The sequence below is a fragment of the Sander lucioperca genome, chromosome 9 (assembly GCF_008315115.2).
Source record: "Sander lucioperca isolate FBNREF2018 chromosome 9, SLUC_FBN_1.2, whole genome shotgun sequence".
Lineage (NCBI taxonomy): Eukaryota > Metazoa > Chordata > Actinopteri > Perciformes > Percidae > Sander > Sander lucioperca.
Window position 1 is genome coordinate 37898512 of NC_050181.1, and position 17180 is coordinate 37915691.

The window sequence follows — 17180 nt, forward strand, 5'->3', positions numbered from 1 at the left end:
ACGGACAAACCAAACACCAGCTCTACAGAGGGCCTTTTGCATTTCTATGTTTCCTGAAAGCTACTGTACGTTCTCCTGCACACTTGGAAAGGAAGCGGAAAGGGGAGAGTTATTTAGTTAATTGCAATCTGGAACCTCATCGCTATATGCCACTTAATCCTATACACTTGTCTTTAAGTCCAGGAAGCCCTTTTGGGAGCTTCCTGGGGGGAGACGTTGAAATATTGTTTTTGAAGTATAATCGAACAAAATTGGTGTACATTTGTATTCATTTAAAACCACTTGCATGTGGCCTAAAAATTATGATTTTCTTTTACTTTTCTCTCCTCTACCATGACTACATTCTATTGGGAATATGTTGATGCAATCGACCAAAAGCGTAAAATTGCAGGTAACTGCTTCTAAAAACGTTGGTATCCTCCATTTTATTTTTATTTTATGTAACTTTTAAATATAAAAGGTGAACTACAGCCCACAACTGATGAGAAAAGGGCAACCATGTTGATCCACCATGAGAGAATTACACAGACAGCTGACTGATGTGTAATGCATTATGTTTGCTGTTGTGGCTCACCTAAATCCAGGGTTCATCTCTTATCAGTTTGCCAACTACAGCAGAGCTAACTGGGCCAGCGGTTCACCTCACAGGACACAATGAGATTACTAACCGAAGACAATATTTACATCTTAAGAGATAATCCTCCAGCAAACTGCTCGGTTTTATGATCAACTTTTTGATTTAGACACTACCACCCAATACCCAGCTCAAATAATCTGTATCCCATAAATACAAAAACAAGCCCAATTCAGTGCTCCATTTGTTTTTATTGTACAAAATAAAGTGGAACATAAAAACATGGAAAACCACTCTAAGATGCAGTCAGAATTATAGTGGAAATTGATTAATCAATTAGTTGCTGGACAGAATTATTTTGATAATCAATTAATCATTTAAGTCACTTATCAAGCACACCAAATAATCTCTGGTTTCAGCTTCTCCAATCATTGTAAACTGAATATCTTTGGGTTTTGAGCTGTTAGTCAGACAACACAAACAATGTCACAATGGGCTTTTGGAAATTATGATGGACATTTTTCATTATTTTCTAGACCAAATGATTAAACAATTAATAAGAATGTCATTGTTGGTTGCTGCCCCAGTGACATAATGAAAGTCAAATATTTGACACAATATAGGGCACCAGGTTGAGTTTTTCCTTCATCAAATTCTCCATTTGAATAGCATCTGCTATTATCTAACTTATCATCAACTCTTAGTTATTCAGCATTTTAAGCATTCAGTGAGTCTTCTTCTTATATTCACAGTTTTTAAACAACTGAAACTGCATTTTAGATCAGTAAAAACAAACTTCCAACTGTGGAGTTGTGCTGTGGATTTCTGCATACAAAAAGATGCATAATGCTGACTGTTACTCTCCAGTAGTGTGTTGCTAAACTGTATGATCCAGGTTAATAGTCTTAGTTTGGGAAGATACCAACTGGGTATCTGCATGAGTCACCTGAAAGCTGATCACAGTCCTCAACTCCATCAACAGCCTTCTTATCAGGGTCCAATAGTCCATGCAGGGAGTGCTGCCGCTGCGCGAGGTGACGTTTTTTTAAGATTCCATCTGAGTTTGAAGTTGATAAAGTGTGTTAATGCAGTTTGTGCGCCAAAGAGAGTCCCCAGAAAACATTAGCCTTGTCACAGCGTGAATTATTCCTCAACAGTCCGTGGCTGGTGTGTGGTCTAGTTTTTCTTCTTCTCGTTGTTGGTCTGTCCCTCGGGAACAGGTTTCAGAAAATAAGCGGGGTTGTTGCGGCAGCGCAGGGCCAGCAGAGCCGGCGCAGCAACCAGCAGCACATTGAGGGTGATAACAGGCCACCATTTGTCTGCTGGGACTCGGTACGTGAAGGGAGTGCGGGAGTGCAGAGATGCTCCGATATGGCACCACTGGGTCTGAGAGAACAGCAGGAGAAGTCAGCTTTACACTGTATTTAGCTTTTTCAAGGAATATTAATTAAAGCAACAATAATAACCAGTTACCTGAGCCATGGCCCCAGCAAAGAAGATGGTCCAGTCCAACATCCAGCTGCATCCAGGTGTTCTCAGACCATAGGTGAAGACAGTCAGCAGGGGCAGAGCATAGAAAAAATACACCAGCATCTGCAGGAATGGTGCACAAAAAGATCACTTATCATTTTGAACAAGAATATACAGAACATTTGAATTTATCCGGTGTATTTTTCTCCGGACTGACCGTAACTCTTGGAAAGCCAACTGGGTCTTTGAGGTAGGGCTCGTATTGGTAGACATAGGTGAAACAGGCGTCCAGAGGACAGTCCAGCACCACCTGAAGCAGAGCAGGAGGAGACATTTATGGTATCCATACTACACATGTGACCTTGTGTCTCAGTGAGTTCAGCAGTAATACTGGACAGATAAATAGTTTTACTCACAAAGCCTCTGAATACAGAGAAGGCCATTGCTCCGAGTAACAGAAGAGATAGAAGCAGGTCAACGGGTCGAGACAGCAATCCTTTCTTCTGCTCGGCTATAATCTAGTCGACATAGGAAAAATCTCAGTACAAACATTCAATACCTTCAATTACTTGAAAGGGTCAATAAAGCCTGACCAATAGGCAAATTTGCATAGGCAAATTTGTATGCATATTTGTATGTCTTAATGTTTAAAATGTATTTGCAATTTTATAGTATTGTTGTATTGTTGTACGTTATTGTAAGACCTAAAAGATTGTATGCTGTATTTGCATATCTATTTACTTTGTAATAATATGATTTTGTGAAATATCTATATACCTATATATACATTAGAGAGAGTTACACTCTAATTGTTTTTATGGTTTAAAAAACATTGTTTTCTCTTGCAACATTGTTGATTGTTCGAGATAAATAAAAATTAAATTAAATTAAATTTATCATAACAACTTCTGATGAGATTCTGTTATTTTGCATTCACGGGTCATGAGATTATTGTCAGAGTGAGGAAAAATAAATATGATTGCTTCACAATTTTTATTTGTTTTCTCTTTGCCTTTTCTTACTGTAAAAACGTTCCTCCTCTGACAATAGTTCATATTAAACAATCTTAAAAGAAAAAAGGTTGGACACCACTTCTCTAGATATACAGAATATTGTAAATGTCTCATCTGCTGAGATATACCTTGTCTGCTGTTACGACTGGCATCTCTCTGGGTCGGCTAAAGAGCAGCGAGGCCGCCCAGAAAGGCAGCAAGAAGAACGGGACGTTCCTCCAAAAGGCTGGTTGAATGTTAGACCCGTATTTACCTGAACAGACGAGACATCAGTAATAGAAACAGATGCAAACAGCACAGGTGATGTGATGAATCAATAGGCAGCTCTTACCAATAACCACTCCTGGGATGTGAACAATTTGATGGCCGATGGAGGAGCCGGCCCACAGCAGCCCCAGGCTACGATAGGACTTCCTGCATGGACAGAAAATCCATCATTAGAGGACTCACTGAACACATAGCGGACAGGTTTCTGATGGTGATGTCACAGCTTACCCTTTGAACATGCGGTGGATGATGGTGAGGAAGAGGAGCAAGTGAACGATGCCGTCCCAGTAAGACATCATCACAGCGTAGGCTGTTTTTAGATGAGGCTCACCCTGAACAGACAGCATGAGGAATTTTGACTTTTGACATAGAAACGTCTGAAATACAAAGCATCATCAGAGGGTGAAGGTTTAGCTCTGTGTTGGTGTCCTCTTACCATCTTTAGGTAGAAGGCCATGAAGCCAGAGATGAACCCATCCTGCTCTAATGCATTGGTCAGGCCCACCATGCAGGTGAAGGAAAACCCTGCAAATACTGGACAGACACATGACGCACAATGAAAAAAAAACACCATTTCACAACAAACAAAAAAGTTCAAGTGTGTGTTTGTCTGGTTGTACCATAGAATAAGGGGTCCACATTCTTCTGGTTTCGCACAGTGAGGAGGAGGAGAAGATTAATAAGTCCCAGGACGACCATTCCCATTCCCAGGATAGGAAGAGGTCTGAGGAATAAAGGGGAGAGTCCATACATCAATTTACAAACTGTGCTTTGGAAAATGATCTTTCATTTTCTGACATTCATTAATCGAGCGACTACTCAATTAATTGAGATCATAATCAGCAGATTAGTTGAAAATGAAAATAGTTGTTAGTTGCAGCCCCGATCATAAATAAAAATCTGAAAAAAGGAGGTTAGAAATAAAGGTTGATAGGTTGTAGACAACCCTAGACACCATTTCATTGACTCCATAACCTGTCGTTTCCTCCATTTTCTTTTTTAGAAAAATTATCTCAACACACACTGAGTCATTGGACTCACAAGGGCCCAAACTCCCCCCACTCTCATTTAGACATCAAATTCACAGACCTTTCATTAGCTTTGAGGTTTGAAATTAAAATTCTCAGTTTTGTTTTACGAGTAATGCTGGTCAAGAAGAAAAGAAAATGTAGGGTTGTATGTGTTTTTTTTTAATTATAAAGCAGGTTGAGGTGCCATATAAATAATGTGAAACTAGATTGTGATTCCCAACTCTACTAGGTAGAAAGTGCCGCTACAGTGGCTTTACAGTCATTCCCCGGCTGCAGTGACGGTACAGAGAAGATGTGGAAAACCCAGAAACGTTGACCAATCAGAGCAGACTGGGCTTTTTTGGGAGGCTGCCTTAAAGACACAAGCGCTAAAACAGAGTGTTTTAGACAGAGAGTGAATATAGGTATATTCAGACAGATACAAGAAAAAGTATGTTTTTCGAACATTAAAGCATGTAAACATTTCTAGTAGAAACACAAAATACAAGTATGAACCTGACAATGACCCTGATATGGGACCTTCAAAAGTGCAGCTTTATGGATTAATAGCATTGATCTTGGGACCAACAAGGAACACTGATGAATGTGTGTGAGTTACATTTTAAAAGCCTTACACTCAAGGCAATCAATGAATTTACTACATTTAGGCCTACTTTTAAAAGTGTATTACATTTTCCTTAAATTCACAAATGTAATCCTAAGGCTTAAGTGAATCTTGTTTCCTGTGTTGGCTTAAAGACTCACAACAGTAACTTTGAACGAGGTTACCTCGGGATATAAACACGCCCTCGCTAAACCTCCTCTCCCGTCTTGCTGTGGGACGCTTTATACCCCAAATATCAGCGGCTTTAAGCAGTGCCTCCATACAGTAGCCTACAGCTGGCCAAGATGACAGTTAAATGATCGGAGAGTGCATGATGCACACTTACTCCTGAAGTGCAGGGATGTTGTCCATGGCCTTCAAAACTCCAGGAGCCGAGAGAGAAAGGATCAACACGCAGACGTCCACCGGAGGCCGCATTGTTAAAAACGAATTGTTTGACCTCTTTTTTTTAGAAAGATATGTCCAGATCGAAATATTATCTGCTAAACACGCTTGGTTGTGAAGCGAGGCATGTTAGAAGCCAGTGTCCTCTCCACTGCCACCGAGGGACGGAGATCATTAAAGTGTGTCACCCCGTTGCCTTTTGATCTGTGATGAAACAACACTGCTGCTCCAATACGTTTGCTATCTAGTAGGTCTCAAAGTTCAACTCAGTAATCACGTCTACTGATTGAAACGTTAAAGGGAGAGCCGTGCAAAGTGCAGATAATGGACTTCTGGATCGCGCGTAATGCGTAAAATACGCATTTGTCCTTGTGAAAACAAGCACTTTGGTATTCCTGGCTGCAATTGATTACAGTTCAACTATCTGCTGTGCGAGGAAACCACAATCTATTGTCGTCCACCATTCAGTGTATGCTTGTACAGACTGCCATCTGGTGGAAGAACTTAACTTTCTTTCCTCGATGACTTTTTCAAACACTGATTTTCACCTTTTTGCTTTTGCTTTCTAATTTCATCCAGTTTATGAATTCTAGGTACATGAGATGAGTCTGTTGTGAAAAGATAATGTCATGCTGCACATGTTGAAGTGTTGTCTGTGCTCCTGTGGCCCCTGGGGTCTGATTAAGGAGCCATCTGTCCTGTTTGTTGTCAGATTAAGAACTCCTCTGTCTGATGTCTCCAGTCTTGATTAGTTTGCGGATTATATCAGAGAGAACATAAAGTTCAGAACAAAGATTATGTTTTTTTTTCTCTCCAGTCACTGGGGTTGTTTAAATCATCATTGTAATTTAGCAGCGTCTTTACATATTTAGTTATATTGTCTCATAGCACTCATGTGCATTATATGCATGACGCAACAACATCTTATGGATGAACATTTGTAAAGCAGGCCTACATCTAATGCAACGTTATCTTCTGTAACAAAGCGGCTGAAGAGGATTATGCTGCTGCTGCTGCCTCCACAGAAACTTAGTGGCCAGTGGAAAGAGAGAGTCAAGAGGGGTGGGGAGTTCAGTGTAGAAGCAGACAGAGAACATACAGACAACCCTTCACCCACACAGCAGACACTCAGTTTTTTGAGGTGACACAGATTCTTGAAGAGTCTGATGCAATGCTGCACCCTTTAATCATCGGCATTATTACCGTAAACACCTCTCTAACAGTGGTCTTCTGGGCCTTTGTCCTGAGCGATGCCTACTACAATTGGCTGTCGGATCCAGAAGACAAACCCAAGAAGTTGGTCACCCCGGCCTGAGGGAGTCACAGTCAATATGGACTGAATGAATTACTGGGTGTTTTGTTCTCTTTTTGTTGTGCTTAGGACTAGTGAGCAAGAGCAGTTCAGCTTGTAGTGCTTTCTGTGGAATCTGATTTTGGCTTTCTGTTTTACCTGAAGAGGACTTGGAAACTATACTTTAAATGTTTTACTGAACTGAATGGATCCTACAAGTTAATCAGAAAGGAGTCCTTCTTACAGGTAACTTATCTAAATGTATCTCAAACTTTAGCTCGGGAAAATACATTGAATTTCACATTTTATTATCTGCGATTTTTCAGCTAGTCATATTTGTGGTTTACAGTGTGAATTAGCTGTTGAAAATGTCAACAGGTATTTCAGGTGATGCTTAATGAACTCCCTGCTGACTCGGTGTCCCGGTGACATTGGCATGTGTCATGCAAATCCTGTCATGGATTACTGTAGAACATCTTGATACTGACACATACAGTCTGGTTCTCCCGACAGCCTCATCTTTGGACACACTCAGAGACCTCACAATGCTTTTTCATTACATCCATTTTTCCGCTTAGTCTCTTTTTCACCTGATTCCTTATTTACGGGAAGAGTTGGTTTTCATTTAAGTTTTTCATCTTTTTAAACCTTTCAGCTTGACACACACAACGAAGGTGTGTGACACAACATGACACACACCTTCTACTGGGGTCTGCACCCAGTCTCTTGGTTCATCCTCTTTGCGAATATTTCCTTCGGCATCATAGAATGGACATTTATCATGTCTCAGTTTTGCAAGGTTCCCGAGCCACCAGAAGAAGATGAATCTAAAGCTTAAAGAAACAATCTCCAACCTGATGCTTCACAGAGAAGATCTGAGAGAGTAGAAAAGCTTATTTTTGGATTACCTGTGCACTTAATCATTGACGGTGGGTTGGTTTTTTTGGTTAGCTGTGATCGAGCAGCCACTACGGTAAGCCTTTTTGGATTGCATGACTTTAACTTTCTGCCATGTGTTTGTTGTTATTTGCAGAGCCATCTGCATATACGACACACCAATTTGGAACTCCTTTCATTCACAAGTCAAAGAAAAGAACTGAGGGGCCGTTTCAAAGTCTTGATTATGAGGTAAGGTGTCACAAAACAGCTATCACAATTCATATGAATCTTTCATAAGTTACAGTTTTCCTACCCTTGGGGATATTCATTGGTCACATTTTGAAATATCGCCATCTGCTCTGTTATTAAGCAAGAAATGAGGCATGAAAATAAAGTGTCATATGAGTGAATTATGTGACAGGACATTTATAGAATATAAGAAGTGGACCTGCTGTGCTTAAGATGAATTCAAAGCGTGGGATATTCATAAAGTGATGCCAGTTTAAACCCAGGAGAAATTGGGTTTACTGTAATATATGTGTGTGTGTGTATATATGTATAAATATAGACTATATACATGGAGGGCATTAAGCCTCTTTGCGGTATTACTATCCACCTCTCTGCGGTCATATCTCTAATCCCTACAGATGGAAAGCTGATATTGCTCTGTGACAGACTCAATCCTATTAACTCTGTCTGTCCTATATTCACCTCCCGTGCGTCTCACACTCTGGCTCCCCTGGAAATTTGACCGAGGGCCCCGCTCCAAAACACTAGAAGGAGGAATGCTGGGATTTAAGTCTAGACGAAAGATTAGGAGAGTTGGCACACTTATGGTATCACATTTTTCTTGTCTGGTGAAGTACATTTTCTGAACCACCACTTTGTGACAGGGAGCTATCACTCCCAAGAAACCATGTTCTCATTTTTGAACTATCTTGAAATTCCCATCTGTCACCAATCCTGCCATTCTTCCCGGCTTCAGAAAATATCAAAGTGTTTAACATCTTCTTTTTACTCTCTCCCTCTCCGTCTCTGATGCACCTTTTACACCCGTTTCCCAAGTTTTACAGTGCAGTGAAGGAGCTCGGATCTGCAACAAATCACACAAAGAAGCAGCCCCAAAGCTTCACCGCGCTCCTTGAACAGACCATCCTATAAAGACAGTATTCCTTTGTCAAAACCAACTCTACCAAAGCAACTAAAAACCATGAACCAACAACCAGTTGTGTCCCTAAACGCGTCAGGAGGAGCTCTGCTTTTGAACCTCACACAGCTGGTGTTTGAGCACCGACAGCTCCTCCAGCTGTCCAGGAGGAAGAAGGAGGAGGAGGAGGCCTACTTCGTGGACTACATACCACCGGCCAGAGATGCTATAACTCTGCCGCGCAGTGTAGTCTATGTCCTAGTCGGGGTTGCGTTGGTTATAGTGGCCACGTACGCCATAGTGGGACATCTGATTAAAGATCTGTTGCATGACCTAGCAGGTAACCCCTGGCTGGTGTTCACCTTCTCATCTCTCCGGTGTCTCTGAGTTCCTTTCTCCTCCCTGAGCTCTTGGCCCATGGCTGCATACGTGTTTTGTCTTTACCTTCTTTCCCCTCTTGGGTGACCGTGTTGTTGTTTGATGACTCTCCTTCGCATTCACTGTGAGGTTTGTGCGCACAGGCCAACCTTCCCAACAGTTTCCTTTTATACCATTAAGGTAATTTTCCAAAACTGATTTCAAATTTGAGTGAATAACTGCTGCTAAAGTAACACTTTAAAGGGGCACTCTGCTGATTTTCTATTGCAATTCCACAATGTTGGGAGGCCAAGATATCCAGACTTTTAGTCCCTAAAACCCTGGATCCTACATTTCACATGATGCAACTCAAAAGCATCTTTTGACCTCCCCTGCCTGGTAAATGCCCACTTATTTCAAACTCATGTCCATGTTTGTAATGCACCCTGATGACATCATCAGGGTTAATATTTTTTTTTTTTTAATTTACTCTAGAGAGCTTCCTCCAGAGCCACAGAAAAATGATATAACTTATTTTCCAGGCTCCATGACGAGTAATCTGAATTTATGTAACTTATGTATATGTATAAATGGTGCTGTGCCCCTTCAAAAGACACTTAGAAGTCACAGAAAATCATTTCATTTCATTCTCACATGTTTTGGTTCTAATCTGTTTCTTCTCACAGACTGGATTCTTGGCCCTAAACCAGTGGAGGATGATTCAGAGGAAGGGAGAGCAGAAATAGAAGAAGAGCAGCGACTGAGCGTTTGCAGTATGATGGAGAAAGACCGCCTGAAGATGGACAGGGAAAAGGACGGACTGCTGCCCGGTTTCTACCGCGGTCGTCCATCCACCCCTCCTCCACTGAGAAGCGCTATCACTTCATCATGCCCCGGAGAAAAAAGGATGTCTGCTCATAGTGTGAGCTTTGCCTGCCCCATGACCCCGTATGCCACTTCCCTTTGAGTTGTCACTCTGTCACAGCAGTAGTTCAGATCAGTTGTTGTCGCATATCTCCTTCCGGTGAACAATGTTGTGACTTTGTTGTAGTGATGCATGCATAAGCTAAAGCATTTTACAATGTGCTCAACACTTATAGTTTGTACTCAGAAGAAACAAATGCTTACTTTGGATTACTTATTAAAAATGTATGTAAACATGGTTCATAATGTCAGTCATTCAAAATACAATGCACTATATCGTTGTTTCCTGCCCATCAATTTCTCATGCGAAAAGTATGTAAGCTATCTTTAAAGATCTTGATGTGAGATGTAAAAAAAATACATTTTCTTTCAACAACTGCCATTTAAAATTCAAAGATTGTGTAACTTGATCAAATATGTATAACTTTCATGACAAAGTGTAGCAAAAATGTATATGAATAGCCATTTTTGTGCATTTTCCTCACCGACCTGTCAAACTGCACTAACCTTCATTTTTTCCTCTTACATCACATACTGTATGTTGCTGTAAAGACAAACATGTCGGTGTGATCTGTTCTGGTGTTGGACTAAGCTCCTCTCCATTAAACAACTGAATAATACAAGAGTGGTGTTTGTCTTGTCTGTGTCCTTTAATCCATCTTACCTTCCTCTAATACCTGGTTATATCAGGGCCAGTGACCTTATTTGTCAACTCCAAGGATTACTGTTCATTAGTCATATTAAATACTGTTCGATAATGATGTAAGAAGAAGAAGAACATATAAGTAGATACATTTGTAGCAAGACACATAGGTACAATAATAGACTGTACTTCAAAAGGAATTTTCTTAACAAGGTTACAAAGGTAGCTAGTTGGATAGATCTATATGCTCTTCTATATGCATCAGGTAAATTCTCTCTTACTCATTAGGAAACTGTGCTCGTGGCATTTTTCCTCTGACCTTGTCTACCTGTAGCTGCGGCAGCTAATCTAGTTTCCATCTGCGTAGCTCCACAAGCAGACAGAGAAGAAGGTTTGTACAGCGGAAACAAAATGAAAAACCTTTCAGGGTGAGAGATATAGTTGTACTTTTAATTTAAGTCTTACGTGCTTAGTGTTGCCAGGGATGTGAAGACACCCAGTGCAACTGGAGGATCGTTGCCTGCTTCCTTGCTGTAGCTAGAAGTTTATATCCACGTTCTGGTTGCTAAACTCTTTGTAAGTATAATGCATGTTCATTGTGTTACATTATGTAAAGCAAATGAGTGATTTCCTCCTGATCTTTTTGTGATTTGCATACAAAGATCTGCTGAAACCTTTGTGCCAGCTTCTTTCCATACAGCGATGACTCTGAGATATTAAGTGGATTCTCAGGCTGACAGCAGCTTTGGAGACTGTCAGACAGCGATGGAGGTGACCAAGGACAGTTTAAGTGTTCGTTACAGGGAAGGCGATGGGACGGTGTTGTTCGAGAGCTACGTACCCCCCTCTCGGGATGCTGTCCACCTGCCTACCTACATCATCTACCTGATCATCGCAGTCTTTGTCGTGCTTGGTGTTCTTTATGCCATCATCGGTCACCTCATCACAGACCTCCTCCATGACTTTGCAGGTTTGTTACAGTAGGCTGCTGTAGATCAGAGATCTTCAACAGGGGGTCCAGGACCCATAGGGGCTCCTATGAGTTGCTGCAGGGGGGGCCACCAAATTATTGTTAGGAATTTTTTTTTTTTAAATATATCTGAAAATATACATTATCATGAATTCAACATATTGTTGGTAAAGACACATTTTCTTTAAATTTACACAACATTGATGATAGGCTTACTGGCCTATAGGTAGATAGCCATAACATAGCCATCCACAGATATAGTCAAGCTTAAGGATTCACTATGCCACATGTTAACATTAAAGCATGATGTATAAATATATGAATATTTTAACAATTATTATTTCATTAGCTTAGTATTGTATGCACCATGAAATGGTATGTGTGAAGGCTCTAGGCCGGCCCACACGTTATTGTAGGCCCACGTTATTGTAATATGCAACTCAATTTTAAACAATATAGATGGTAAGGGGTCTCTGCTCCATCTCTTTTTCAGCTGAGGGGTCCTTGGCCTGAAAAACATTGACGACCCCTGCTGTAGAGCCTTCTTAAGCCAGAAGATACTAAAAGTGTCTGATCTGCTCTTAAATATCATCACTTCGTTTTTCTCTTTTGCATCCACTCTGTTCCCTCTTCCCTCTCTTTCTGTTTTTTTTTTAGACTGGGTGTTTGGGGAGCAGCCGGAGGAAGTGGTTGTGAACTACTGTGAGGCCAAGGATAAGTTCATGGCAGACTGGTACCCAGAAACCTCCCCTGAACTGGAGGCGTTGGCCCGGGCCGAGGAGAACGAGATGATTGACAGGGACTTGACGAAAGCCCCAGCCATCTGGATCATCTCTGCAGACGCTCAGCTGAGCAAGTCGGGACCCCGTGTGGTCTTTGAGAGGACTTAGGAATTAGATTAGAGACTCTTTAACTGATGTAGAACTGATGTATCTGGTGTGATTGTACTGGGACAACTGAGAAGTGAAGTGAATGGCTGTAATGAAGCATTGCTGTGGAAGGCTGGAGATGTGTTATGATGTTGTAGATACTGGAGGGTATCTCTGGTGCTGAATGCTTGAGTGCACAGTGGTCTTATGAGGACATCTAGTGTCTATTGGGACCACTGCAGCTAAATTGCAGCACTACACAGAAACCACATTGCACAGAAATATCAGTACAAGTTTGTTGGTCAGAGATAAAAAACAAAGCAACAAGAAAATATAATGCCTTAAGTCATCTCTGCTAAAGATTGCTTCAAAAGCTTAAGATTGTATTACTTTTTTCTGTAAATTACTGATGAGAGACAATGTAGATATGTATGTCTCCTCTGTTGTGCGTCTATGAGAGGTGTCAATCACTGAGGTTGCAGATCATTTTAATAAACACAAGTGGAAACAAATGTCCTCAGGCCATTGAATATTTCACTTTAATGGATATCTTACATATGAAAAAAAAGCTCTATGCTCAGCAGTAGAACTGGAGTTATACAGTATAAACAAACACAACCAAAACTGTCAACACTCGTATTGACTCAGTAATCATATAGGATATTATGGAGAAAAATAAATAAAAAATAAAATAACAGCAGCCCAACTTGCTGTCACACATGAATTCGTGAATTTCAGAATATCCGCGATAAGAAAGTGTTTCAAAATGCCACAGATAAATCTTAACATGTGTTTAGTTAGGAAGACTATCTTATGTTACTCACTGATTCTGGGGGTGGTGATGGCGCAGTGGATATGACACATGCCTTTGGTGTGGGAGACCCGGGTTCGATTCCTGCTGTGATACATCAGCCAATGTGTCCCTGAGCAAGGCACTTAACCCCTAGTTGCTCCAGAGGCATGTGACCTCTGACATATATAGCAATTGTAAGTCGCTTTGGATAAAAGCGTCAGCTAAATGACATGTAATGTCATTCTCATCCCCTTTGCGCTTTCCCTCATCAGATGATAGTTGTGTTTACCCTTTAGTTCAGGGGTCTTCAACGTTTTTTTAGGCCAAGGACCATTAGCTGAAAGAGAGACAGAGCAAGGGACCCCCCACTACATATTGTATAAAATTGAGTTGCATATTAAACTGGGACTACAATAACGTGTAGGGTGGCCTAAAGCCTTTACACTTTTTTGTAGTGTATACAATACTAAGCTATTACAAAAAGTATTGGCATTTATATATTTATACACCATGTTTTAATTATTTAATTAAACATACATGCAGCACAGTGAATCCCTAAGCTTAAGTGTATCTGTGGATGGCTACCTTAGTGGCTACCTTACCTACAGGCCGATAAGCCTGTCATCAATGTTGTGTTTTTTTTTTTTATTTTATATTTATTTTTGCTAATAATATGTTGGACTCATGTTTATGTATATTTCATAACTTTTCCAAAAACATAACTTGGCCCCCCCCTGCAGTAACTCTGAGGACCCCCTAAGTAGGCATGGATAGGATACCGGTTTCAAGGTATACCACAGTTTGAAAGTCACAGTCTGAAAACACTAAAATGTTACCTGTCATAGCGTTCCTAAGGTATGAGCTGTTTTCTATGAGTCTTCAAGGACAGAAAGTGCAGTTTAGAAATCCCTCTCCCTGCTAGTGTGCAGTGTGTTTAAAAATTAAATACATTGTGTTCAATGAAAAAAAGAAAAGTTTTTTACCCAGACATTTCAAAAATAATACATTTATAACTGTAATTGCAACGCTGTAATACCGTGAAACCGTGATATTTTTGATGAAGGTTATCATTCAGAATCTCATACCGGCCCATGCCTACCCCTAAGAACTCGTGCACACTGCCTGCATGGTGTGAGCGTGTCAGCTGCATGGCGTGTCCATTTATATTTCGGCTCCCATGTTAACAGGTTAGAGCTTGCACACTGCCTGCGTGACACGCACGTCTCAGAAAAAAAACACGTGCATGCTAGAAATAGGACCGCTGCCTATTTTTCACGCGACACGCAAGCGTGTTGGAAGCATTTCCAGGCAAAATAGAATACAAAAAGATGTTTATATGTCATTTTGACACGGATACATTTAATAAATGACATTTTGATGTTTGAAAGTCTCTAGGTTTTGACATAAATGCAGATATAGGGGCGGCCTCTGGCTCACCCAGTGAGAGCGTTCGCCCCATGTTGGCTGAGTCCTTCAGCGGCGCAGGGTTCGGGTCTGACCTGCTGCCCTTTGCTGCGTGTCATCCCCCATCTATCTCCCCCTTTCATATCTATCCACTTTCAAATAAAGGGAAAAAGCCCCAAAAAAATAATCTTTAAAAAAATGCAGATTTAAATGTTTTTAAAAAAAATAATCATAAATAATTATCAATTTTCAAATATTGTACCTGTCAATACAGAACAAAATATTCTGTAGCCTATTTTGCCGTCAATACTGCCGACGTTGTCTTTGCTGTAATCTAATCAGTATATATTTATGTTTAGCAAGTTGAAGAACACGCTATTATTTCATGTTATCAGTGGGAAACTTACATGTGTACAGACAAGGCTAGCAGCAGCAGTGCCACGTCAGACACGTTTCTGGTGTGCAAAGACATAGAAAACGCCACGCAGCCGCCACACAAGTGACACCCAACAGAAACGCCACGCTCACGCTACGCAGGCAGGGTGCAGGAGTCCTAAGGGTCCCGAACCCCCTGTTGAAGATCTCTGCTTTAGTTAAATTAGTCAGATTTAGCCACAATTTCTACCAGCAAATCACATCTTGGCTTTCATTGTTTAAATATTCTCCTCTCTGTTGCTGTCAGCTCTCATTTCAGCGTGAATCATTGCGACCCTCCTCCACCCCGTTTACCTCCAGTTCATCATTTTTGGAACCAAGGTCTCCTATTCTCATTCATCCAGATCTCAGCATCCTCTTCATTCATCACCATCACCACCACCACCACCACCACCAGCAGCTAGACTCAATGGGGGGGTATCCTACAATACTCACGGCTTCTCGATCCCCTTTAAAATATGATGACGTCACCATGGGATTTGATGACATCACAATGGGGGTCTAATCACCGTTTTCTAATTTATCATTTTTATTGTGCACATGCCAATAAATAATTGTTCACTCAAAATTTAGGTCTCTCCTGATTAAAATAAAGTTGTAACAGTGTGTAAACAGATGCAACATGTTTGTAAAAATGACAATACATGCAAATGTTGAAATTCTGTAAAAAAAATAAATAAATAAAATGTGTAGCCTACATCCTTCATCTTACAAAGTCAATAACGACTGATTGAAGCAGCCCTGAATAATTCTGTTGAAAATAAATACCAGAGGCACTGTGAGTAGGTTATGGGATTGAAATGGTCTGCAACCACAGTCTTTTGTTTAAAGTCACAAAGAACACACATTTTACATTCAGAGGCACTTCATATCAGCGTAGAGTGTATTATTTGTTGATGTCTGAATCATTTGGTTATGTACATGCCAGTGGTGTAGTCTAATGTATTGTAGTGGGTATACTGTACTGTATATTGACCAGAATCTGCATTTGGGGGAGGTTGGGCCATATCATAGTGGGGGGTCAGGGTGTCCTCCCCCAGGGAAGTTTTATACACTTTTATGCACCAATTTACAGGGGAAATACCTTTATTTAGCGTATGTGAAGAAGAAAAACACAGATGACAATTCAAAATATATCAACGATATAATGAAAAGTATGTTGTTGCATGTCATTGGGCATTTTTAAGTGGGTATATGGAAATCTTGGAGCGTTCTTAGTGGGTGTACCTGCGTATCACGTAGACTACACCATTGGTACATGCTGTTATAAATGCAAGACTGTACTGTGAACTATGAAGTATTACACAACATACAAAATACTAGGAACTTGTAGACTGGCACTCAAATTGTGCAGTAGAAGGTGACAGTTTGGTTGTTGGGTTTACACTTTCAGTTCCAACTGTCTAGGCTGGATTTCCAACTCATGAATTCATCATTTTAACCATGAACAATATCTTGCCCTTATCTTAAACCCTAACACTAAACCCTAAAGGGTTAGTTCACCCAAATAAAATAAAAAATCTCATTTACCCATGTATTAACAAGTATCTGAATGTACTTATACATACAATCGGAGAGTCGCCTTATAGTTTGTCTTCCATCTTTAGCCTAATTATAACCCAAGCATCAGTCTTCAGCAATTCTGTGTTCACAAGGGTCAAAGCTTGGGTTGTTCAAACTTTGCAGTACAAACACACACATGAAGTGGAGTGTAGTACCACCACTCCACGAGAGGTCGCCATGGTAAAATGTCTCCATAAGCTATATGCAATCACAAGTTTGACACTGTCCAAGGCTATTAAATGGAGGCTTGGACACATGGGACCTATAGGGTATGGCACATGGACAATGTAACTGGAGCGTGCATTAGTAAACTGTACTGATGATGTTAATTGCTTGATGTTTTGTTTTGGGTTTTTTTTTTACAGCTAAATACTAAATACTAAAATACAGACAAGACTGAGATACTCGTAGTTGTTCTTAAAAGTCGGAGATGGAAAATGTATTCACACTTGGCATCGCTGTCCCTTAAATACAGTGAGCGAGTCAGAAACCTTGGCATTATTTTGGATACTGATCTTAATTTTGAAAATCACATGAATAATATCAGCAGAACAGCATCTAG

General features: G+C 40.5%; 2 protein-coding genes across 2 annotated transcripts; one reads left to right on the plus strand and one right to left on the minus strand.

Moving 5' to 3' along the window:
* Positions 1 to 805: 805 nt before the first annotated feature.
* Positions 806 to 5757, minus strand: zgc:85843 (uncharacterized protein LOC405880 homolog). The gene is made up of 10 exons (XM_031281297.2): positions 5285 to 5757; positions 3945 to 4048; positions 3761 to 3858; positions 3553 to 3656; positions 3389 to 3471; positions 3186 to 3310; positions 2461 to 2562; positions 2262 to 2354; positions 2048 to 2167; positions 806 to 1960 (listed from the first exon to the last, which is right to left on the minus strand). The coding sequence occupies exons 1-10, from the start codon at positions 5374 to 5376 to the stop codon at positions 1751 to 1753; spliced, it is 1131 nt and encodes a 376-aa protein (XP_031137157.1). The 5' UTR covers positions 5377 to 5757; the 3' UTR covers positions 806 to 1750.
* A 5412-nt stretch (positions 5758 to 11169) lies between these two features.
* Positions 11170 to 12975, plus strand: LOC118495848. Its single transcript, XM_036005148.1, has 2 exons — positions 11170 to 11554; positions 12212 to 12975. The coding sequence occupies exons 1-2, from the start codon at positions 11350 to 11352 to the stop codon at positions 12442 to 12444; spliced, it is 438 nt and encodes a 145-aa protein (XP_035861041.1). The 5' UTR covers positions 11170 to 11349; the 3' UTR covers positions 12445 to 12975.
* Positions 12976 to 17180: the final 4205 nt, after the last annotated feature.

Bases quoted from the DNA above. Each gene is read 5' to 3' on its own strand.
- zgc:85843 (XM_031281297.2), bottom strand. From the start codon at position 5,376: ATGCGGCCTCCGGTGGACGTCTGCGTGTTGATCCTTTCTCTCTCGGCT. The intron at 3,657-3,760 runs GTAAGAGGACAC...CTGTCTGTTCAG, and splicing joins TGGCCTTCTACCTAAAGATG to GGTGAGCCTCATCTAAAAAC. The intron at 2,563-3,185 runs GTATATCTCAGC...TATGTCGACTAG, and splicing joins CAGTCGTAACAGCAGACAAG to ATTATAGCCGAGCAGAAGAA.
- LOC118495848 (XM_036005148.1), top strand. From the start codon at position 11,350: ATGGAGGTGACCAAGGACAGTTTAAGTGTTCGTTACAGGGAAGGCGAT. The intron at 11,555-12,211 runs GTTTGTTACAGT...TTTTTTTTTTAG, and splicing joins CCTCCTCCATGACTTTGCAG to ACTGGGTGTTTGGGGAGCAG.